This window comes from Malus sylvestris, chromosome 1 (assembly GCF_916048215.2).
Source record: "Malus sylvestris chromosome 1, drMalSylv7.2, whole genome shotgun sequence".
Lineage (NCBI taxonomy): Eukaryota > Viridiplantae > Streptophyta > Magnoliopsida > Rosales > Rosaceae > Malus > Malus sylvestris.
This window is the reverse complement of record NC_062260.1, coordinates 11,123,164-11,144,262: the sequence shown is the minus strand read 5'-3', so window position 1 is coordinate 11,144,262 and position 21,099 is coordinate 11,123,164. Positions and strand designations below refer to the sequence as shown.

General features: G+C 37.9%; 2 protein-coding genes across 5 annotated transcripts; both read left to right on the top strand.

The window, feature by feature from the left end:
• Positions 1–758: 758 nt before the first annotated feature.
• LOC126625443 (putative U-box domain-containing protein 50) lies at positions 759–20,845 on the top strand. The gene is made up of 9 exons (XM_050294538.1): positions 759–924; positions 1,053–1,165; positions 1,255–1,382; positions 1,485–1,908; positions 2,023–2,163; positions 2,780–3,283; positions 18,186–18,221; positions 18,539–19,234; positions 20,648–20,845. Exons 1-9 carry the CDS (start codon positions 759–761, stop codon positions 20,843–20,845), a joined length of 2,406 nt encoding a protein of 801 aa, XP_050150495.1.
• LOC126625450 (uncharacterized) lies at positions 6,123–17,832 on the top strand. Of its 4 annotated transcripts, none has more exons than XM_050294547.1 (5): positions 6,123–7,148; positions 7,227–7,313; positions 16,414–16,589; positions 16,707–16,754; positions 17,484–17,832. In XM_050294547.1, the coding sequence occupies exons 3-5, from the start codon at positions 16,449–16,451 to the stop codon at positions 17,817–17,819; spliced, it is 525 nt and encodes a 174-aa protein (XP_050150504.1). In that variant the 5' UTR covers positions 6,123–7,148; positions 7,227–7,313; positions 16,414–16,448; the 3' UTR covers positions 17,820–17,832. The 4 variants fall into 4 exon arrangements, 3 of the variants coding, with proteins under 3 accessions (XP_050150504.1, XP_050150509.1, XP_050150501.1); XM_050294544.1 differs by lacking the exon at positions 6,123–7,148 and adding an exon at positions 8,106–8,186 and having other exon boundaries at positions 7,171–7,313; XM_050294552.1 differs by having other exon boundaries at positions 7,038–7,313.
• Positions 20,846–21,099: the final 254 nt, after the last annotated feature.

Sequence of the window (21,099 nt, the reverse complement as noted above, 5' to 3'; positions counted from 1 at the left end):
CACGGAAACAAATCTATTAAGTACATTTTGAAATTAGATAGTTACCAAATAAGTTTTCAGGTTTTCAATTTTCAAAGGATTGAGAACTAAAAACTAAAAATTAAATAATTAGTAAACTATCCTGTAATTCTTTGGCATTTGCGTAAGTTGCTTTCAAAAAGAGTAAACGATTTTGTAACAATCAAAAGTATTTTTAATTCAAGCGCTTATGAGTAAAAATATTTCATACACAAAAATCCCAACGAGACGTTAACTGGTCGGCTAAGACTTATAAATCGGATTATGACCAAAGCCTCATTTTAATACGTAAGAAAGTGACATTAATCTCAGTCAAGTCCTAAAAATGATATTTAGCTGTCCAGTCCTAGCTTTTGTCTCCATTGTTGCCAACCATATTAATCTAATTAGCTTACAGAAGGGCCGTATCAACGTACATTTCCAGAAAAAACACCAAGAAAAATCCAAACCCTAAAAATGCTATCATCGAAAAGTATAATATAACCTTCCCACGCTTGCTATGCCGTACAGAAAATTTAAATCCGTACAGAAACTTCCAAGACTAGGCCGTCCTACAACTATTGACATATAAAACATTCCAAGAATATTCAATATCCGATATGCTACTAAATATGAGATAAAATTTGGGCAATCTCCTTTGAAATTCCCATCTCATAAAATTTGGACAATACTTCAAGTGGAATTCTCATTGATTTAGGGTTTTAGCTTTGAAGCAGGTGAATTGAATTAGCCAAGTAATCATGGAAGCTAGACGAGAAAAGGTGTATGTTGCACTTGGGAATGAGTTACAAGATGGATTTAAGACCTTGGAGTGGACATTGAGGAGGTGGAAATCTCAGTCTATTTCCATAGTCATTCTCCATGTAACCTACAGCATTTCAGGGAAGGATTATGTTTACAACCCATGTAAGTTAACCACCAAATATTGGATTTCAAGTTTTCATGTTTTGTAATTGAATTTCAGATTGGTTTTACTGGTTTTTTTTATTCTTTTGGTTTTCGTATTTCTAATTTTTATTATTTATTTGTTGCAGTTGGGAAGCTTCCTGCAGCTTCTGTAAGTGATGAGAAATTGAAAATTCTCAGGAGGTATGAACAAGAAAAGATTGACAAAATTCTTTCCAAGTATATAGCGTTCTGTGGCAATGTGTGCTAATTACTACGGATGGATATGGATCTTGTGCCTAGTGTTTCTGTTTTTTGTATTTTTATTAACTTTCATATATATGTTCTTAGGTTAAAACTGAAATACTTAAAGTGGAGAAATATGATGAATCCAGTCATAAACTCATCCTAGACTTGATTTCGGGACTTCACATAACGAAATTGGTTGTCGGATTTTCATTCATCAAATCATCATCTTGGTATGCAACAGCTTAATTCTCTAATTTAATTTAGTCCTAGTATGTATAAAGAAGCACCTTTTTTATTTTACTGTCAATTCATTTTGCTTATTTCGTGAGTAGGAGACCGAAGATTGCAATCAGCGTGGCATTTTACATCCACGAGCACAAGGCCGAGTCCTGTGAGCTATTCATAATTTGCGGGGGAAAAGAGGTCTTTCTAAGAGGAGAAAATGATCAAATAATTATGGAGGACGGTAAAGGAGTAATGGTTGCAAAAATGAAAGACGAGGTCAGCATCAAATTTTTGATCGAAAAGATGTTCCTTGAAAATCGTCACAGCTCATTGGCTTCACCAACAAAAAAGGATTCAATCAATTTGCAAAATTTGTGGGAAAATTTTGCTCAAGAAATTGAAGTCTACTACCAGCAGTTGTGTTCAAATTTGGATGCAGAAGATTATGAGCTGGGAAATGGTACAGGTACTTCTCAGCTGCCCAGTCCAACAGAGGCCATAATGATGCAAATGAATGGGAACCCTAATATGGTAAGTTAGTAGCATATAGAACAAGATTATGCCAAGAGTTTCAAATAGAGATAAAAGAAAACGATTTGGATGATTCTCTTAATTAATGCATGATAAAATTTGGCACACTGTCAGAGCCTTCCAGAAAAATACGAGTCTCTTCGAACAAAAATAAGCGAAACTCAGGCGAGGATGCGACTGAAGAAGAAAGAAGCCAAGGAAAATGCTAATAGGCATGCAAAAGCGGAACGGGCCATTTGTTTATGCGAGCGCCGGGTATAAAACATGATTTCAAGATATTTTGTTATGATATGTTGTTAGGGGATATATACACATTTAAAGTTAGGATCCGGTGATATATATTTTTGACACACATTTTGACACACGTGTTTGTAGAACTCACTCCGTAATATATTTTAAAAATTCAACTGTCCATCTCTTATGCCTTACCTTGTGTCCACTAATAATCATTCAAATCTGAAATGGTATAACCGTTGGACTAATTAATTTAGTGTTTCCTTGTAGAACCGTATTCATTAATTTTCTTTCACTATAAATGAATGTCTTAAGGTTTTAGATTTGTCAATTTTTTTGCAAGGATGATCTCTGATTGATGTACTAAATATTACAGTTTGGATCATTGAAATACACTACGAATTGAGCCTTATAAATTGAGTGTCAAAATATGTGTCAAGCGCATGTGTCCCCAGATAACTCGTATATATAATCACATATTGAGGTATGATTTCATTTAATCGAATGATTATTAAAAATATCACAACATAATATGTCAAACTATTAGAAAAGAAATAGTACTCAAACTACTCCTTTAAGTTGTTGATTTATTCTTATTTCCACTTTATATGGTTTAAAAAGAAAAGTGTTTTCGTAGGCTCAAGAGTTAGACGTTCATGTTAAAGAAGAGGGTGACAACAGAAGAGAGTTGAAAAAAGAATTAGACACACAAAAAGAACAACTCCATGCAGAAGTTAAGGACATCCAAGAAAGCAGGAACAAGATAAGGTCACTCATAGAGCTTCAATCTGAGCTTTCACACAAGCTCCACATTTCCAAAATGGCGAAGTCACAAGCGAAGGTCCAGCTGGAGAATGAAGTGATGAAACGTGTAGACATGGTCAGAGACATTGAAGTACTACGACGAGAAAGAGATGTTTTTCGAAGAAGGATTGAATTTTGTAGACAAAAGGATGCCACAGAAACGACAGAAGGGTTGAGTGAATTGAGCTGCTGTCTCAGAGAGTACACAGATGAGGAGATCAAACTGGCCACCGACAAATTTTCAGAGCGTTTTAGATTGAAATCAGGAATTGATTTGACCAGTGTTTATAAAGGGCGTATCAATCATGTCACAGTAGCTATCAAAGTTCTTAACTCAGCTTATACTAGTAGAAAAACATGTTTGCGCGACGGAATCTTGCACGATGCAGAAAATTTGGTCGCGCAAAGTTTGTTTGCGCGACGCCAAACACAAAACGTCGCGCAAAGGTCCTTTGCGCAACGGCACTTTGCGCGACGAAGGCCGAAGTCACGCAAAGCTGTTTTGAGCGACGTAGGTGCACGTACGTCGCGCAAATCAGTTTTGCACGACGTCGACCTTCGTCGCGCAACGTTTTGGCGCCAAACCTACAATGTTTTACCCTTTTTCCTAACTTTGCGCGACATAGGTGCACATATGTCGCGCAAAACGGTTTTGCGCGACGTATGTGCACCTACGTCGCGCAAAGTTTTTTTTTTTTTTTTTTTTTTTTTTTGCTTTTCTTTTGGGGTTCTTTCATTGCCTTTTTCTTTTGTGGTATCCACTTGTGTAAATGTTTTAAATTGACGATCGAATTAGTTCATTGTATTCATATAGATTTAAAGCGTGTAGCTGTAAAAAATCATCAAAATCGGAGTTAAAATAACCGTTAAATCGTGATTTTTCGTTTATAACCGTCGAAAATGTTTGTTCCGTACTTAGTCTCTGAATGTTTGTTTTTTTCGATTTTTGGCGTATGAGATCTCGAAGCATATACAAACATGTTTGACGGTTGGATCATTGAAATTAGTTTCGTAAAATGCGTATCTCATCAAAACCATAGATTCCCTAACATTTAAAGTTTATTTATACTTTCATTAAGTATAACATAAGATTTTGTGGTATCCACTAGTGTAAATATATTAAATTGAAGATCAAATTAGTTCATTGTATTCATATAAGGTCAAGGAGTGTAGCTGTAAAAAATCATCAAAATCGGGGTTAAAACTACCGTTAAATCGTGATTTTTCGTTTAAACCGTCGAAAAGTTTTGTCCCGTTACATCATCTTTGCATGTTTGTTTTTTGCGATTTTTGACGTATGCGATCTCGAAGTATATACAAACAAGTTTGACGGTTGGATCGTTGAAACTAGTTTCGTAGAATGCGTATCTCATCAAAATAACAGATTCACTAACACTTGGGAGTTTATTTATACTTTCATTAAGTATAACATAAGATTTTGTGTTATCCACTTGTGTAAATATTTTAAATTGACGATCGAATTAGTTCATTGTATTCATATAGGATCAAGGAGTGTAGCTATAAAAAAACATCAAAATCAGAGTTAAAATAACCGTTAAATCGTGACTTTTCGTTTATAGCCGTCGAAATGTTTGTCCCGTACTTAGTCTCTGAATGTTTGGTTTTTTTCGATTTTTGGCGTATGTGATCTCGAAGCATATACAAACATGTTTGACGGTTGGATCATTGAAATTAGTTTCGTAAAATTCGTATCTCATCAAAACCATAGATTCCCTAACATTTAAAGTTTATTTATACTTTCATTAAGTATAACATAAGATTTTGTGGTATCCACTAGTGTAAATATATTAAATTGAAGATCAAATTAGTTCATTGTATTCATATAAGGTCAAGGAGTGTAGCTGTAAAAAATCATCAAAATCGGGGTTAAAACTACCGTTAAATCGTGATTTTTCGTTTAAACCGTCGAAAAGTTTTGTCCCGTTACATCATCTTTGCATGTTTGTTTTTTGCGATTTTTGACGTATGCGATCTCGAAGTATATACAAACAAGTTTGACGGTTGGATCGTTGAAACTAGTTTCGTAGAATGCGTATCTCATCAAAACAATAGATTCACTAACACTTGGGAGTTTATTTATACTTTCATTAAGTATAACATAAGATTTTGTGTTATCCACTTGTGTAAATATTTTAAATTGATGATCGAATTAGTTCATTGTATTCATATAGGATCAAGGAGTGTAGCTATAAAAAAACATCAAAATCAGAGTTAAAATAACCGTTAAATCGTGATTTTTCGTTTATAGCCGTCGAAAATGTTTGTCCCGTACTTAGTCTCTGAATGTTTGGTTTTTTTCGATTTTTGGCGTATGCGATCTCGAAGCATATACAAACATGTTTGACGGTTGGATAATTGAAATTAGTTTCGTAAAATGCGTATCTCATCAAAACCATAGATTCCCTAACATTTAAAGTTTATTTATACTTTCATTAAGTATAACATAAGATTTTGTGGTATCCACTAGTGTAAATATATTAAATTGAAGATCAAATTAGTTCATTGTATTCATATAAGGTCAAGGAGTGTAGCTGTAAAAAATCATCAAAATCGGGGTTAAAACTACCGTTAAATCGTGATTTTTCGTTTAAACCGTCGAAACGTTTTGTCCCGTTACATCATCTTTGCATGTTTGTTTTTTGCGATTTTTGACGTATGTGATCTCGAAGTATATACAAACAAGTTTGACGGTGGGATCGTTGAAACTAGTTTCGTAGAATGCGTATCTCATCAAAACAATAGATTCACTAACACTTGGGAGTTTATGTTATACTTTCATTAAGTATAACATAAGATTTTGTGTTATCCACTTGTGTAAATATTTTAAATTGACGATCGAATTAGTTCATTGTATTCATATAGGATTAAGGAGTGTAGCTATAAAAAAACATCAAAATCAGAGTTAAAATAACCGTTAAATCGTGATTTTTCGTTTATAGCCGTCGAAAATGTTTGTCCCGTACTTAGTCTTTGAATGTTTGGTTTTTTTCGATTTTTGGCGTATGCGATCTCGAAGCATATACAAACATGTTTGACGGTTGGATCATTGAAATTAGTTTCGTAAAATGCGTATCTCATCAAAACCATAGATTCCCTAACATTTAAAGTTTATTTATACTTTCATTAAGTATAACATAAGATTTTGTGGTATCCACTAGTGTAAATATATTAAATTGAAGATCAAATTAGTTCATTGTATTCATATAAGGTCAAAGAGTGTAGCTGTAAAAAATCATCAAAATCGGGGTTAAAACTACCGTTAAATCGTGATTTTTCGTTTAAACCGTCGAAAAGTTTTGTCCCGTTACATCATCTTTGCATGTTTGTTTTTTGCGATTTTTGACGTATGCGATCTCGAAGTATATACAAACAAGTTTGACGGTTGGATCGTTGAAACTAGTTTCGTAGAATGCGTATCTCATCAAAATAACAGATTCACTAACACTTGGGAGTTTATTTATACTTTCATTAAGTATAACATAAGATTTTGTGTTATCCACTTGTGTAAATATTTTAAATTGACGATCGAATTAGTTCATTGTATTCATATTGGATTAAGGAGTGTAGCTATAAAAAAACATCAAAATCAGAGTTAAAATAACCGTTAAATCGTGATTTTTCGTTTATAACCGTCAAGTTCAATGATATATATATATATATATATTTGTTAAGTAGCTTTAAATTTATTTATTCTGTTATAACACTTAAGAAATTGAATGATATATATATATATATATATATATATATATTTATTAAGTAGTTTTAAATTTATTTATTATGTTATAACACTTAAGAAATTGAATGATATATATATTTATTAATTAAGTAGCTTTAAATTTGATGGTATATATATTTACTATACGTTTCCATCAAGTTCAATGGTATATATATTTACTAAGTAGATTTTAATTTATTTATTTTGTACTCATAAGCAAAGGGAAAAAAAAAAAAAAAACGTTGCGCGACGTAGAGAACTCTACGTCGCGCAAAGCGGTTTTGCGCGACGCAGATGCACCTGCGTCGCGCAAAGTTTTAAATTTTGGCGGCCCAGTTGTAAATAATAGGCGCCTTTTTTAAAAATTTCCCAATTTTTTTTTATAGGACAAAACGTCAATCCTTCTGCTCTTACTCATCTTGGTCTCTCTCTTCCCTCTCGCTCATCTCGCTCCTCTCTCAATCCGGTCTGTCTTCTTCTCAGATTCAGCTAAAGTTTCAATCTTTAATTTGTATTTTTCCCCAATTTAGCTACTTGTATGCAGGAAATGAACCCCTTCGCTCATCTTGGTCTCTCTCTTCCCTCTCGCTCATCTCGCTCCTCTCTCACTCACTCTGTCTCAATTCCGAAGGTCCCTTCACATCTCTCTCTCTCTCTCTCAATGTTTTGCTCTTTTGCTTTAATCGTTCATCATATGATAATTAAGGTTTTATTTGGTCCAGATTTCAATTTTAGTTTGTGTATCAGATTTCAATTTTTAGTTTGTGTATCAGATTTCAGTTTTACTACCCCATTCTAGGTCTAGAGTGTGATTTGGGGGTTGCTGTAAATTTATGGGGTAGTAAAATTTATGAATTTCTGGGGTTGCTGTAAATTTATGGCTTTGGGGGGTTGCTGTAGATTTATGGTTTTGGGGGGTTGTAGTAAATTTATGGGGTAATCTGAATGAGTTGAGGGTAAAGGGTGAAAGAATTGGATTGCTTTTGATCATTTGCTGTTATTTCCGTGTAAGAGATACAAAGCTGCCGAGGCTCATACTTGTTTGAGGGTTCTTGTAGGTACATATGTATTATTCGATTTTCTGAGTATTAGAATAACTATTAGCTGCATTTTAGTGCTGTGTTAAGAGACATAAAATGGATATTTTTTTTTCCTGGTTTTGTAGTAATTAATTGTTCCATTTACTTAAGCTTAGCTGGCTAGCTATGAACTTTATGATATTATCAATTTAATCATTGAATTACTACTTTTATTTCAAAGGGTAGTTACAAGCCAACCTTATCTTCCATGTACTTAAGCTTTCAATTTGCTTTGAGACCTATTAAATGTAATGAACTTTGGTATTGCCTTTGTTCCCTTAATCTGTATATTGCCTTTGTTTAAGTGAGAAATGGCTCATTTCTTAAGTTTTATCACATGGCAGCTCATATTTAGAACAAAGAGGGTGTGCTTTACCACAAGGATATTTGTCTTGCAAAGTAAAACTTTCCCATTCAAAAGTTTGGTACGTCCTGGAGTCCTCTCATGTTTTCAATTGCTCTAATTTATTATTACTTGGTCTTCTCTGAGTTGTATTTCTTTGAGTTGGCAGGAGCCTTCACTTAGTTGTGTGTATGCGTGTGCCTAAGTTGTTCGAGAATTGGTTGTTTCAACAGCATTGATGTAAATCTTAGAACTCAACGGGTGTAAATTGAGTTTATTAATAGTTGTTGGTTTTCTCATTAAACTTGGTTGGAGCTGTTTCAAATGGCTTTTGGTCTAAATGTAGTGTGCTGGTTTATGCTTATCTTTCTTATGCTTACCATATCATAGGTGCACATACGTCGCGCAAAACGGTTTTGCGCGACGTATGTGCACCTACGTCGAGCAAAGTTTTTTTTTTTTTTTTTTTTTTTTGCAAGCCATTTTCAAAGAGAAGGTAATCACCCAATGTGTGTGGGATAGAGAGGGGGAAGCTAGCCAAATGTGGGATTCCATGACTAGTTGTATCCGAAAAGTAGCAAAAGAGGTATTAGGAGAGTCCAAGGGCTTTGCCCCACACCAAAAGGAATCTTGGTGGTGGAATGAGGAGGTACAAACAAAGGTGAAGGCTAAGAAGGAATGTTGTAAAGCCTTATACAAGGAGAGGACTGATGAAAATGGTGAAAGGTATAGAAAAGCGAAGCAAGAGGCGAAGAAAGCTGTCAGAGAAGCTAAGTTAGCGGCTTACGACGATATGTATAAACGACTAGATACCAAAGAAGGAGAGTTGGATATCTATAAACTATCTAGAGCAAGGGAAAAGAAGACAAGGGACCTAAACCAAGTGAGGTGCATCAAGGATGAGGATGGAAAAGTTCTTGCTACAGAGAACGCGGTTAAAGACAGATGGAGAGGTTATTTTCATAATCTTTTCAATGAAGGACATGAAATGAGTGCTTCTTTAGGGGAGTTGAGTAACTCAGAAGAGTGTAGAAACTACTCTTTTTATCGTCGAATCCGGAAGGAAGAAGTGGTTGTAGCTTTGAAGAAGATGAAGCATAAAAAAGCAATAGGCCCAGACGATATACCAATCGAAGTGTGGAAACTTTTGGGAGAGACAGGTATAACATGGCTCACTGACCTTTTCAATAGGATTTTGAAAACGAAGAAGATGCCAAATGAGTGGCGAATGAGCACTTTGGTGCCTATCTACAAGAATAAGGGTGACGTACAAAATTGCATGAACTATAGGGGTATTAAGCTAATGAGTCATACAATGAAGCTCTGGGAAAGAGTCATTGAGCATAGATTGAGGCAAGAGACACGGGTTTCGGACAACCAATTCGGGTTCATGCCAGGGCGCTCAACCATGGAGGCAATCTATCTCTTACGAAGATTGATGGAAAGATATAGAGATGGGAAAAAGGATTTACACATGGTCTTTATAGATTTGGAAAAAGCGTATGATAGGGTCCCAAGAGACATTCTTTGGAGGATTTTAGAGAAGAAAGGAGTACGAGTAGCATATATCCAAGCTATAAAGGATATGTATGAAGGAGCAAAGACTGCCGTAAGAACTCATGAAGGACAAACCGAAAGCTTTCCCATAACTGTAGGATTACATCAAGGCTCATCCTTAAGTCCTTACCTTTTTGCGTTGGTAATGGATGAGTTAACACGACATATTCAAGATGATATTCCTTGGTGTATGCTTTTTGCAGACGATATAGTGTTGATAGATGAAACTCAGGAAGGGGTAAATGCAAAGCTTAACCTTTGGAGAGAAGTGTTGGAATCTAAAGGTCTTCGCCTAAGCCGATCAAAGACAGAATATATGGAGTGCAAGTTCAGTGCAAATGGAGGCCAAAACGAGTTAGGGGTGAGGATCGGAGATCAAGAAATACCAAAGAGCGACCGTTTTCGTTACCTAGGATCTATCTTGCAAAAGAACGGAGAATTAGATGGAGATCTCAACCATAGAATACAAGCTGGATGGATGAAGTGGAAGAGTGCATCCGGCGTGTTGTGTGACCGCCGTATGCCACTGAAGCTCAAGGGAAAATTTTATAGGACGGCAATAAGGCCGGCGATGCTGTATGGCACAGAATGTTGGGCGGTGAAACATCAACACGTACACAAAATGGGTGTAGCGGAGATGAGGATGCTTCGTTGGATGTGTGGGCACACGAGAAAGGATAAGATTAGGAATGAGGATATCCGGGGTAAAGTAGGAGTAGCCGAAATTGAAGGAAAGATGAGAGAAAATCGGTTACGGTGGTTTGGACATGTGCAAAGAAGGCCTACTGACGTTCCGATTAGAAGATGCGACTATGGGACAGAGGTTCAGGGCCGAAGGGGTAGAGGAAGACCTAGGAAAACTTTGGAAGAGACTCTAAGAAAAGACTTAGAGTACTTGGATCTAACGAAGGACATGACACAGGATCGAGCACAATGGCGTTCTAAGATTCATATAGCCGATCCCACTCAGTGACTTGGATTTTCCAAGTCTCCAACCGAGAAGTTTTCCTCACTCGGGAAATTAAGGGAACACTACCCCAACCTACACGCTCCACTCAGAAAGCTTCAACATACAAGCTTTAACAAAAGAAAATTCAAAGAACTTAGCGAAGAAGGCTTTGGTGTATTTAACACAATACGTTGAAATGAAGGAAAGCTTATTTATTGATATCCCCGATAAGCTACAAATATGTACATATACATGAGTCAAAATAAGCACACAAGAGGGAGCCTTCACAAAGGTTGCTTAGGAGAAGTCTCAGCAGTCGGTAGAGCCCCAGAAAGAGAAGGCACCGGAGGGGGATTATTTGGAGCCTCAGTACTGGACAGAACCCTAGAAGGAGGAGGCATCAGAGGTTGATCATTTGGAGCTTCATTACGCGGTACAGCCCCAGAAGACGAAGGCAATAAATGCCTTTGGAACAAACCCACAAATCTCTGATGATCAAGTAAAACCTGACCATCAGTTTCCTTCATCTGGTCAAGCTTCCTCTTCATGTTTGTAGCATAGTCATGTGCGAGCCGGTGCAACTGTTTATTCTCATGCTTGAGCCCTCTAATCTTCTGTTTGAGACTCATCACTTCAGCCGCCAATGATTCAACTTGGCGGGTTCGAGCAAATAGGCGTTGGGCCATATTAGACACAGAACCTGCACACTGAACACTGAGAGCCAGCGAATCCTTAACAGCTAACTCATCAGACCGTTTGGAAAGTAGTCTGTTATCTTTGGGAGTGAGAAGGTTCCTGGCCACCACCGCAGCGGTCATATCATTCTTCATCACGGAATCCCTAACGGTAAGAGGACCAGTAGGGGAGACGAAGGATGGGCGCCATATGTTGTCTGGAGAAGGCGGGGCTGCCTCTTCAACAAGGTTCAAGTCAAAACGACGGTCGGAGGGGCCAGACATTTTCAAAGGTGTTGAAGAGAGAAGAGGTCGGACAAATCAAGATCTTAGAAGTGCAAGAATGAAGCTTCTACTGGTGGAGATTCAAGTGTGCTTTGGAACTTAATGCCAGCCACTATAAAAATCTGCACTCGACGAAGCTTCAGAAATCGAAGAGGCGCCTGCTCAGGAATCGAAGAGGCGTTTGCTTTCTCAAAAGCTGGGCTGCTTAGAGATCACGAGGGTTGATCTCAGAAATCGAAGAGGCGTTTGCTTTCTCAAAAGTTGGGCTGCTCAAAGACCACGAAGGCCGATCTCAAAAATCGAAGAGGCGCTCGCTTTCTTAAAAGCTGGGCTCCCCAGAGACCACGAGGGCCGATCTCAGAAATCGAAGAGGCACCTACTTTTCCAGCCTTTTCCAGCCTTGTCAGCACCTGTCACACGCACACTCAGTTTTGCGGAAATTATGGGCATTCTGTCAAAGACTTCTGGGGAAGTAGAAAACACATGAATCTTACTGTTCAATCATCCACTTCCCACACGCAACAATAGCTCATGGGTACCACAGATAACTTTGCCAAAGTTCTCTGCCAAAGTTGAGCACGTGAAGCTTGCAGCTCCCACTACATCGCTCTGACCAAGAAGGGTAAAAGAATAGCAAAGAAACAGCACTAACAAAGTTTAGACCCATAAATTTTGAAGGTCTAGCTACCATATTATTACCCACAAGGGTAAAGGAACAGTACCACTGCTGGATAATTGGAAAGTCCCTGTGTGTCAACCTCTGTGCTTCGTGGCAAGGTAGACTAGCAAACATGCCCAACCTTTACTCACATTCGAGAAAACACTCCCAATAAGATTGCTTGCTCCAAAATCGAAGAGGCACCGTCCTCCGAATCTCGAGAGCCAGACTCCCAACATGACTACTTTCTTAAAAATCGAAGAGAGGGTAAAGGAACAGTACCATTGCTGGATAATTGGAAAGTCCCTGTGTGTCAACCTCTGTGCTTCGTGGCAAGGTAGACAAGCAAACATGCCCAACCTTTACTCACATTCGAGAAAACACTCCCAACAAGATTGCTTGCTCCAAAATCGAAGAGGCACCGCCCTCCGAATCTCGAGAGCCAGACTCCCAACATGATTACTTTCTCAAAAATCGAAGAGACACTGCTCCCCGAATCTCGAGAGCCAGACCCCCAGCATGATTGCTTTCTCAAAAATCGATGAGGCATCGTTCTCCGAATCAATCGAAGAGGCGCTCGCTTTCTCAAAAGCTGGGCTGCTCAGAGACCACGAGGGCCGATCTCAGAAATCGAAGAGGCACCTACTTTTCTAGCCTTGTCAGCACCTGTCACACGCACACTCAGCTTTGCAGAAATTATGGGCATTCTGTCGAAGACTTCTGGTGAAGTAGAAAGCACATGAATCTTACTGTTCAATCACCCACTTCCCACACGCAACAATAGCTCATGGGTACCACAAATAACTTTGCCAAAGTTCTCTGCCAAAGTTGAGCACGTGAAGCTTGCAGCTCCCACTACATCGCTCTGACCAAGAAAGGTAAAAGAATAGTAAAGAAACAGCACTAACAAAAGTTTAGACACATAAATTTTGAAGGTCTAGCTACCATATTATTACCCACAACTGTAAAGGAACAGTACCACTGCTGGATAATTGGAAAGTCTCTGTGTGTCAACCTCTGTGCTTCGTGGCAAGGTAGACTAGCAAACATGCCCAACCTTTACTCACATTCGAGAAAACACTCCCAATAAGATTGCTTGCTCCAAAATCGAAGAGGCACCGTCCTCCGAATCTCGAGAGCCAGACTCCCAACATGACTACTTTCTCAAAATCGAAGAGAGGGTAAAGGAACAGTACCATTACTGGATAATTGGAAAGTCCCTATGTGTCAACCTTTGTGCTTCGTGGCAAGGTAGACTAGCAAACATGCCCAACCTTTACTCACATTCGAGACAACACTCCCAACAAGATTGCTTGCTCCAAAATCGAAGAGGCACAGCCCTCCGAATCTCGAGAGCCAGACTCCCAACATGATTACTTCCTAAAAAATCGAAGAGACACTGCTCTCCGAATCTCGAGAGTCATACCCCCAGCATGATTGCTTTCTCAAAAATCGAAGAGGTATCGTTCTCCGAATCTCGAGAGCCAGATACCACAGACCACTTTTTCAAAGTGCTCTGACAGAGTTAAAACATGTGAAACTGGCAGCTCCCACTACCGTGCTATGACCAAGCAGGGTAAAGGAATAGCATTACTACTTGTTGTTAGGGAGACTCCTATATATGTCGACCTTCATCCCCAACGGACAGGCAGACCTGCAAAAATGCTCAACCCTTCATCATATCTGAGAGGGCACTCCCAACGAAGCCTTTCGAAATATTCAGCTTTCTTTCCCCCCGATAATACCTCTGCAAACAAGCTATACTAGAGCAAGAATATCTCATATCATCAGGGTTAAAAGCAAGAGTATCCCATATCATGCTTTTTCCCTGTCTTTTCTTTTGGCCTTGTTTTTACCTGCAAGACAAGGAGAAAGAGAGCAATCAATCAGCACTTGGAATCAAGCTTCCAGCCAGGAACTGACTGCCTGGAACCCCTTACCTGATTACTTACCTGGCATTGCTCTCGAGTACTCATCTTCAACATCTTATGTTTCCAGGGAAGATTCCGCATCTGCTTGAGGAACAGATAGGGCAAGTGCGAAGGATACAAGGAAGCATGTGGAGACAAGCGTAACAGCACACGTGCCGATACATTCATTACTCTGTCAAAAGCAAAAGTATCCCATATCAGCAGGGTGGAACGTACTCTAGATTTGATGGACTTGTTTTGACCCTCAAATTCTTCAGTCGGCCTTATACTCTGGAGGAAACCAGAAAACCCTCCAGCTCAGTTCAAGAATAAGCTTGTGGAAAGTTACTTCTTCAAAAGCAAAAGTATCTCATATCATCTCTTCTCATTTTTCTTCTCTTTATCCTTCATGCTGCTGCAAGATGGGGAGAAGGTGAACAATCAGTCGGAGCTCTGATTGCTTACCTTGTCTGTCACCTCTTTCAGCAGACCCCCTAGCTCGGCGACTTGGGGGACTCCTACTACATGGTTTGTATCGCGCTTGACCAAGCCTGAAACTACAAGTAAGCTTCAAGTGAAATTGATACATTACCTTGTGCATCTCCACCAGTTAAAGATACCACCCCTGGATGGAGGAAGAGTACTTCCAGAGAAGATGCCACATCTACCTATGAGACAGATAAGGCAAGTCAAGACGACACCACACTCCGATACTTAGAAGTTTCGTGATTACGAGATCATTCTCCCACAATATTTCCTAATGTCATTTGTACTAAATCATTCACTTGTACTCACTAAATGAGAGCTTGAACCTATGTACTTGTGTAAACCCTTCACAATTAATGAGAACTCTTCTATTCCGTGGACGTAGCCAATCTGGGTGAACCACGTACATCTTGTGTTTGCTTTCCTATCTCTATCCATTTATATACTTATCCACACTAATGACCGGAGCAATCTAGCGAAGATCACAAAAAGCGATCGTTTTCGCTACCTAGGATCTATCTTGCAAGAGAACGGAGAATTAGATGGAGATTTCAACCATAGAATACGAGCTGGATGGAAAGAGTGCATCCGGCGTGTTGTGTGACCGTTGTAGGCCACTGAAGCTCAAGGGAAAATTTTATAGGACGGCAATAAGGCTAGCGATGTTGTATGGCACAGAATGTTGGGTGGTGAAGCATCAACACGTACACAAAATGGGTGTAGCAGAGATGAGGGTGCTTCGTGGGATGTGTGGGCACACGAGAAAGGATAAGATTGGGAATGAGGATATCCGAGGTAAAGTAGGAGTAGCCGAAATTGTAGGAAATATGAGAGAAAATCGGCTCCGGTGATTTTGAACATGTGCAAAGAAGGCCGACTGACGCTCCGGTTCGAAGATGTGACTACGGGACAGAGGTTCAGGGCCGAAGGGGTAGAGGAAGACCTAGGACAACTTTGGAAGAGACTCTAAGAAAAGACTTAGAGTACTTGGATCTAACGGAGGACATGACACAAAACCGAGCGCAATGGCGTTCTAGGATTCATATAGCCGACCCCACTTAGTGGGAAAAGGCTTTGTTGTTGTTGTTGTTGTTGTTGTTTTCTTTTGGGGTTCTTTCATTGCCTTTTTCTTTTGTGGTATCCACTTGTGTAAATGTTTTAAATTGACGATCGAATTAGTTCATTGTATTCATATAGATTTAAAGCGTGTAGCTGTAAAAAATCATCAAAATCGGAGTTAAAATAACCGTTAAATCGTGATTTTTCGTTTATAACCGTCGAAAATGTTTGTTCCGTACTTAGTCTCTGAATGTTTGTTTTTTTCGATTTTTGGCGTATGAGATCTCGAAGCATATACAAACATGTTTGACGGTTGGATCATTGAAATTAGTTTCGTAAAATGCGTATCTCATCAAAACCATAGATTCCCTAACATTTAAAGTTTATTTATACTTTCATTAAGTATAACATAAGATTTTGTGGTATCCACTAGTGTAAATATATTAAATTGAAGATCAAATTAGTTCATTGTATTCATATAAGGTCAAGGAGTGTAGCTGTAAAAAATCATCAAAATCGGGGTTAAAAGTACCGTTAAATCGTGATTTTTCGTTTAAACCGTCGAAAAGTTTTGTCCCGTTACATCATCTTTGCATGTTTGTTTTTTGCGATTTTTGACGTATGCGATCTCGAAGTATATACAAACAAGTTTGACGGTTACATCATCTTACCATATCATACGGCAGTTTGTTATTTTTTGTTTGATGTCCTGAACTCTCACTTTTCTTCAGATTGCATTGGTTCTGCATTCAATGTAAAGGGTATCATGGAATGCCCTAATTGTCGCGAAATTGAGAATGGCAAATGGAGGTACTATGTATCTTGTAGCCCTGACCATGAGCTCGACCTATCCGAGGACGAGATGGATTATGAGGACAGTCCTATAGAGTTCCTTGACATGGTAAAAGTAATGACAGCATTTATCAATATTGCTTTTTTTTCTTTCTTCTTTCAAATCAAACAAGCTTCACATAATGTTGTAAACCTATTTCTCTTTGTATGAGAGTCAAATTTCTTAATGCAGGTTCAATCGTTGTCGAGGATGATTATCATGGATGAGAATGGGAAGCAGGTAACTTATCCAGCTTTCCTTTTCTTACACTTGTGCTTCTAATCTTTTTCTTACACATGTCTACGGGGTTTGTTGCCAACACTTTGCTTGTATGGACACTTATCTAAGATTGATAAATGATTTCTAACGCGATGATTGTTCTCACATTTGTAGTTATAGTTTTTCTTGATGCCACTTTTGATTTGTGCATAAGGACTGTGTAAGTTTGTTGACTGATGAAGTCATGCTTCCCATGCTGTATAATTAGGTGCATAAGGACTGTCTATGTTTGATGATTGATTTTTCCATGTCAGATAGGCGATGATAATTAAAGCTTTCTTAGTTAGATTGCAGGAATAGAATTTAATAACTGCACTAAGAATATTGTCAATGTGTTTGAAGATAGCTTTTGGATAAACATCAAGTATATATCTACTTAGAATTGCTTTCTTACATGTATTTTACGACAAATAAAAATACGACATATTAACTTGCGACCAAAATAATTAAGATACACATAAACGGAACATCTAATCCTATTGGTTTAAAGTATAGTTGACATCGTTAATTAGTATTGTTTCTACCATTGCACTACTGCTTTATATATATATATATATATGTGTGTGTGTGTGTGTGTGAACAAATGCAAGAAAGGATATGATATTACTTTGGCTACTAATTGATTAGTTTCAAATGCAAGAAAGGACTAGTTTCTAATGTTATATTTTTATTGTTCGGTGTATGGGGAAGGCACGGGTTCGTGAGACGGGTGCCTCCTCTTCCAGATCGACCACAGGAGAGGTCAATGCCTTGAAGGAGGAAGTGACAACCCTAAAAGCTCAACTTGCAGCCCAGGGCGAGCAGATGAGTATTATTGTACGGGCCTTACAGATGTCCGGCCTCAACTTGCACCTAATCTTGCTCCACCTTCGACCTCCTAGCCACTTCGCCCAGCCGATACTCAGTAGTCTGATATATCAAACATATAAGACTACTTGTTACAATTTTTTCTTTTTTGTTCCGAGTTTTATCTTTTTTGTTCGGACATCTTGTATGTACATTTTCATATATTTTATAATTAAATAATTTTTTTTGTTTATTAATTATTGTTTAGAATTTACAATATTTATTAAAAATTAAATAAAAAATATTTTTGCCAAAAAAAAAAAAGTGGTTTGCGCGACGAAGGAGTAACATATGTCGCGCAAAGATACTTTGCACGACGTAGGATTTGCGTCGTGCAAAGTGTCTTTGCGCAACGCATGTACTTTGCGCGACGCATGTTATACGTCGCGCAAAGTAGTTTTGCGCGACGTAGATAATTGCGTCGCGCAAAGGCACTTTGCGCGACGTAGGATCTACGTCGCGCACAACTACGCTAATTTTTGCGCGACGTTTTTTTGACTTTGCGCGACGAAGGACCTGCGTCGCGCAAAGTGTTTTTTTTACTAGTATTATGGACTGTCCCAAGAAGATTTTCAGGCTAAGGTAACTGCTATAATAAATTGCTAAAGAAATATTCATGGGATGTACACGTTGCAGTAATTACTAAAGTAATGTTTTCTTGTCAGATTTATGTTTTTAAATATATGCTTATACTGCCAAATTGTGTATGTCGACTACATATCCAAACAAGATCCTTCATGATCGATAGTATATTTACAATTCGAAAATACAAACATTTTATAATGTCAAATATCCTAGCAATTTTATGATTATCAATTTCTAATTGGTCATGACCAAGTATGCCTTAACGTCGTTACGTATTATATAGGTTCAAGATAAGGGTTAATTTTCATGTGCAGGTGAAGCTCATCAGCGACATTAGACATCCTCATCTGCTTGCTATGATGGGCTACTGCTCCCAGCCAAACTCTACTGTCTTCGAATACATGCACAATGGTAGCTTACGGGACATCTTAGTTTCCTCCCATGAAATAAAGAACCTCGCCCGGGACCTTTGGTGGCACGACCACATCCGCATTGCAGCGGAGATTTGCTCCGCAGTATGCTACCTCCACATGGCTCGGCCGAAACCCATTGTTCATGGTCACCTCAGCCCATCCAACATTCTCCTCGACTGCAATCTCGTGGTCAAGGTCAGTGGTTTAGGGCTCAACCAATCCTTGAACGACGAAGGCCACATTGTATGGGACATAAGGGCTTTTGGGATTTTGACTCTCAATCTTCTAACTGGAAGGAACTGGGTTGATGAGGATATGCTAATGGACAAGGAAGGATTAGTTCGAGTTTTAGATAAGAAGGCTGGGCAGTGGCCATTGGATTTGGCAGAGGAACTTGTGAGCTTGGTGTTAAGGTGTTTAACCATTACCAATGGTCCCAATAGGGATTTAAGGAGAATAATGGAGGAGCTTGGTGAAATCAGAAAAAGGGCTGATGTTTTAGTAGCAAGAGGAGGATCTGGCTTGAATATTAAGGGAATTGTGCATGGAGAGGTCACCAATGATGTCCCAAGTGTTTTCATATGCCCCATATTTCAGGTTAGAGTTTAATATCTCACCATTTTTGGTAGACCTAAAAAGTGTCGATCTTTTTTGTGTTCGTGTCCTGTTGATCATAAACTGCATTTTAAACGGGTCCTTTCGAACTATACTCTTGAGCTAAGAACATCTCTAACACGTTGGTTATTCCAGCCCGTTTGGCTACTTCAGCATAAAAATGATAAAATATTGCTTCCATCAGCATAGCTCCAAATGTACCCCCTCTTAGCCCTTTTTTGGCCCGAGCTTCTTATTTGAAATAATTGATTCAAATTCAATGGTTAAATTCGAAAATATCCAACGGTAATATAGTTAAATGAACAAATAAATTTAAAGTATAAACTTAAAACTAATAAATTATTGAGAGGACTATGTTTAGTCTATTTCGGTTGAAGATGATATATGAGTATGATCTGTTACTGTTTATTTAAAAATAATATTTTGCAGGAATATAATTCTAGATGAGGCTATGCTTAGCCTTGTGGGTGAGATGACCTAAATTTCTTAACTATTTTAGCTGAAATTCTCGAAAATCAATCCCTAACAGACTAGCTATCCCCCACATTGCCCACGAGTTAAATTAATTGGATGAATAGTTATAGGCTGAATTTAGTAAAAGAGAGACAACTTAACGGAAAGTTAAACTAATATATTAAAACTTTTAGCATTAAAAAAATATTATTTTTACCACATATTTGTATCATCAGTTACAGGCTGAATTTAGTAAAAAAGAGACAACTTAACAGAAAGTTAAACTAATATATTAAAACTTTTAGCATTAAAAAATATTATTTTTACCACATATTTGTATCATTATTTGTACCATCTCTCTAATAGAGATATGACCCACATCTATTTGCGGGTCCTACATCTATTAGAGAGATGATACAAATGCGTGGTAAATGTAGCATCACTAGCTAGCATTCTCGCTTTGCAACTTTTTTTTTTTAAAACTATTTAAGGGGGAAGAGTTCAAAACTATTATATTTTTTTTCTTTTTTTTTTAAATCAAAGAAGGATTCAAAACTATTAGGTAGGAAGAAGAGAATTTCAAACTCAAGACTCATATATAGAAAACCCAATATTTTATTCACTAGAATATATTAAAGAAAGACATGCACTTTACCCACTTATATGAGCATGCTAAAATTTTAGTTTAGTATTTGGGTGTCTTGGCCCTCTCAATGCATGAACATACTTTTTTTTTCTTATTCGAGCAATATTCATTCTATGCTAATCTCAATTCCATAGAGAGAGATTCGTGGAAGCATATCGTTATAGTAAACTTTGATATGTTCAAGTCTGCCAACCTACTTTATTTTACAAGAGTTTGCAACCCCTATATTTAGAGACCACTTTTGTTGGTGTTCACTAGAGTAAACAATGACACAAATATGTTTATTTTGGATACAGGAAGTAATGAAGGATCCACATATAGCGGCTAATGGATTTTCGTACGAGCAAGAAGCCATAGGAAAATGGTTGCGACTGGGGCATGATACATCGCCGATGACAAATTTGAAGTTTGAGAATAAGATTTTAATCCCTAATCATACCCTACGCTCTCTCGCTCAAGATTGGCATTACAAAAGATCAATTCCATATCCATGATTGTGTTTTTATTTTAGAAATCCCAACGGACACGATATCTTTGTTGTCTTCGTTGTGCCTATGTAGTTTGGGTCTCATAGATAATGGTAAAGTTCACTTGTATAGGGGAGTTTGAGGGAGTGTTTTGGATGACGACAAATAGTAATAAGAATCATCTAATTACGGTATGGTTTCTCATAGAAGTACTATTTGTTTAGTTAGGGTTTAGATAATGGTAAAGTTCACTTGTATAGGGGAGTTTGAGGGAGTGCTTT